The 3,476-nt window shown below is 44.9% G+C and overlaps 1 protein-coding gene across 1 annotated transcript; it reads right to left on the reverse strand.

Moving 5' to 3' along the window:
* Positions 1-544: 544 nt before the first annotated feature.
* YWHAG (tyrosine 3-monooxygenase/tryptophan 5-monooxygenase activation protein, gamma) lies at positions 545-2,958 on the reverse strand. Its single transcript, XM_010854356.1, has 2 exons — positions 2,902-2,958; positions 545-2,459 (listed from the first exon to the last, which is right to left on the reverse strand). The coding sequence occupies exons 1-2, from the start codon at positions 2,956-2,958 to the stop codon at positions 1,803-1,805; spliced, it is 714 nt and encodes a 237-aa protein (XP_010852658.1). The 3' UTR covers positions 545-1,802.
* Positions 2,959-3,476: the final 518 nt, after the last annotated feature.

A 3,476-nucleotide genomic window follows, 5' to 3' on the forward strand; every position in this document is an offset into this window, starting at 1 on the left:
GCTAGGGCGCAGAAGCTATAAAGCTCTCTTCTCTTAGTTCTTCTGGTAGGCTCGGTTAATTGGGACTCGCTCCAGAGCACATGGAGGGGGCCTTCTAAGGAAAGTCATGCTGGGTAGACTGTGCCACGTGACGGCATCGTCACTCTTCTGTCTTCACTGTCACCTGGACCCTGGGCACTGTGCATTTCACAACTGGAAGCTCCATTCTGGTTTTAACAAAAGCAACTGTCAGGTTTTTCCTCAATTATGACTCATTCCTCTGCCTGCCTAAATAAAACAAAGAAACAAACAAATCTGGTGTTGTTACCTATCTCAGCAGTTCATGCTATTACTTGTAAAAAAGGCTGAACGCACATGCAACAGGTCGTGTTTTCAGAACGACTTATCCAAAATGAGAACGAAGGACCTAAGGCTGATTGAAACAAACGTGTGGAAAGAGCGTGGTGGTTTCCATCGATTCTAAAACGTGCCAAGATGGCACAATCCAATCTCCAACTTCTATATTTTCATTAAAAGGAAAAAATTAGAAAAAATTGTGGTCAAATAGGAGTTGAGGATTTATTATCTGATAATGATGCTATTTTCCTACAACAATTCTTTGGGGAAGGAGTGTTTTCACGGAGGAAAAACGGATACACGAGGTTCCCAAAACTGGACAGAATGTTCATGGAGAGAGCTCTTCCTTCAGGATTTTTCTACCAGTAAGCTCCTAGCACCTGAATTTTCACACACTGCACCACGAACCTTCTCAAAATGACCGCCAGCTTCTACAACCCAACAGCTTTTCAACCCATCCGTGTGCATGCTGTGGGAACGAGGTACAATGAGGAAGACCCAAGAGAGGAGACAGACGGCAGTGCCACCCGAGGAAGCTGTGGCAACTGAAAAAAACCCAGCATTTCTCTGGAAATATCAGCATGATAAATGACATACAGACCTGAATTTTCTCTAGTTTTGTGGTGTTCAATGCTTCTATTAAAGTGATTAATCGTTTGTTGTGGTGGATTTAAGAAGAAAGAAGGACAAAAATCCCACAGCCACCTGCCAAGCACCTATTAACCAAAACCTAACAAGTAGTTCTGATTCTCCTCAGGCAAGCCTGTTGGCCTAGGAGACAGAGAACAGCAAAACCGACCTGGATAAGGCTGAACAAGGATGTTAAGAGCCAAAATAAAGAAAAACACACAATCAATGGCTTGATGTTAACATATGGCTGTAATGTAGAAATACTGTAAACTGCAATTTAGTGTTAACACTGTCAACTACTCTGAAAACTGGCATGGCCTAAACCATAAACAGACCTTACGTTCTATCAGCTTGGGATTTAATATTCCATGTCTGCTAAGAGTACACCCTGAAAAACAAAATGCACAGCTAAAACAGATGAGCTAGGAAGTACCCAAAACTTAAAAGACGAGAGCATATGTACATAAAAATCCTTACTGGAACCACAGAACTTACTGAATGAGGGCCATTCCATTTTAAGTTTTCTTTTCATCTTAAAACCCTATTTTCTAGCAATAAGTTAAATTAAAGACAGCTCCACTTGCATTAATCTACAGAACAGTCCATATGCCAGTGTGAGGCTGCTATTCCAAAACCAGCACAGCTAGCCTGACTTTCCACTAGTGGTATTTTGGCAAAAATGTCAAAAGAGGCGATCAAAGACAGGACAGGTCGTGGGTTTCTCCCTAGGAAGGTCATCCCTCCCTTTCCCTCCCCCACCCGACCCCCGACTCATGGGAAAAAAATAAAGACTGCAGTAGTAGCATCAGCGTGCGCTGCCAGTCCACCTGGGGGCCTTAATTGTTGCCTTCGCCGCCGTCGTCGTCTTGCTGGTCGCTCGTCCAGAGCGTGAGGTTGTCACGGAGCAGCTGCATGATCAGCGTGGAGTCCTTGTAGGAGTCCTCGTTGAGGGTGTCAAGCTCGGCGATGGCATCGTCGAAGGCGGTCTTGGCCAAGTGGCAGGCTTGCTCCGGGGCGTTCTGGATCTCATAGTAGAAGACGGAGTAGTTAAGGGCCAGGCCTAATCTAATGGGGTGAGTGGGCTGCATGTGCTCCTTGCTGATCTCGTGGGCTTCACTGTAGGCCTTCTCAGATGACTCCACGACGGTCGCCCTCTTCTCGCCGGTGGCGACTTCGGCCAGGTAGCGGTAATAGTCCCCTTTCATCTTCAGGTAAAACACTTTGCTCTCATACTGGGTCTCGCTGCAATTCTTGATCAGGTAGTTATCCAGCAGGCTCAGCACATCCTGACATACGGCCTCCAACTCCTTCTCTATTTTTTCACGGTAAGCACGGACCATCTCTATTTTCTTCTCGTTACCGTCGGCAGATGTCTTCTGCTCGATGCTACTGATAACCCTCCAGGAAGAACGGCGTGCCCCGACTACATTCTTGTAGGCCACAGAGAGAAGGTTTCTTTCTTCATTGGACAGTGGCTCATTCAGCTCCGTCACCTATTGAAGAGGAAAGAAGAAAGAGTTGTTATGGTACAGGTGATGGCAAGTTGGGCTAATCCTATCTTTCATGCTACTAAAACACAAAGATGGATCAGCTGATTAAAGTCATCAACACACAGACTTTAGGCTGTGTGAGTACATGGGAGGGAGATGGAGAGGGAATGAGCAGCAAGAAGGGGAGAAACCGCAGCTGGCTCAATGGTGCATGAACCCCCGCCTCCTCCCTAGAGGACACACGTGCTCAGCTGTTTCCGGAAAGAACTCTCAAAGTCTAACACTTAGATGAAAAGCCAAATTTTGATCTAAATTACAAACATCAACAGTTCTCTTGAGCAGCATTACATACACACCAATGCCAAGGATTTTAATTAGAGGTGCCTTTTATACCTCATCAGTTTGTTTGTTTGAAACAGAAACCAGAATGACAGCTTCCTCCTACTCTTGCCCTGTCTGGCAAACACGAGTCCCATTTCTTTTGGGTGAGGGTATCTTGCATACTTGGTGAGAAGAGAGTCACTGTCAACTTGACTTTGAGAAATACGCTTTCTCTGCTCTTAAGAAGATATAAATTCCAGGCACCGGGCTGATTCTATCACTGAGGTATTAGCAACTTGGGGAACACGTGTTTTAGTGTTTGGATACAATTAGCAACAAGATGAAGAGAGGAGCAAAGCACTTCTGAGCTGAGGTGGCCAACAGGAATTAATGTTTCTTTCAACCATGCATTTCTAAAGGGTCTCCATCATCCCAAACACCAAGAGCCTTGAGCAAACCAAAGCGACAGCACATCTATGTTGCATATTTTTATGACTACCAAACAACTGCATGTAATCAAGAAATTAGATCAAATGACTAAAATTACATTTTCTTGTTATATTACCTGATTTCTGTGATGTCAGAGCCATACACTTTAGGCTCTTGTTGCTCTTCCCTGTTTTTCCTCCCTCTTCTGAGGTCACACTTTTACTTGTCTAGTTGACTACCACATCCAAACCGGTACATACACAGTCACCG

This window comes from Bison bison, unplaced genomic scaffold (assembly GCF_000754665.1).
Source record: "Bison bison bison isolate TAMUID 2011002044 unplaced genomic scaffold, Bison_UMD1.0 scf7180017864340, whole genome shotgun sequence".
NCBI classification, from domain to species: Eukaryota; Metazoa; Chordata; class Mammalia; order Artiodactyla; family Bovidae; genus Bison; species Bison bison.

Bases quoted from the DNA above. Each gene is read 5' to 3' on its own strand.
- YWHAG (XM_010854356.1), bottom strand. From the start codon at position 2,958: ATGCAAGATACCCTCACCCAAAAGAAATGGGACTCGTGTTTGCCAGAC. The intron at 2,460-2,901 runs GTAGGAGGAAGC...CCTCTTCAATAG, and splicing joins GTTTGCCAGACAGGGCAAGA to GTGACGGAGCTGAATGAGCC.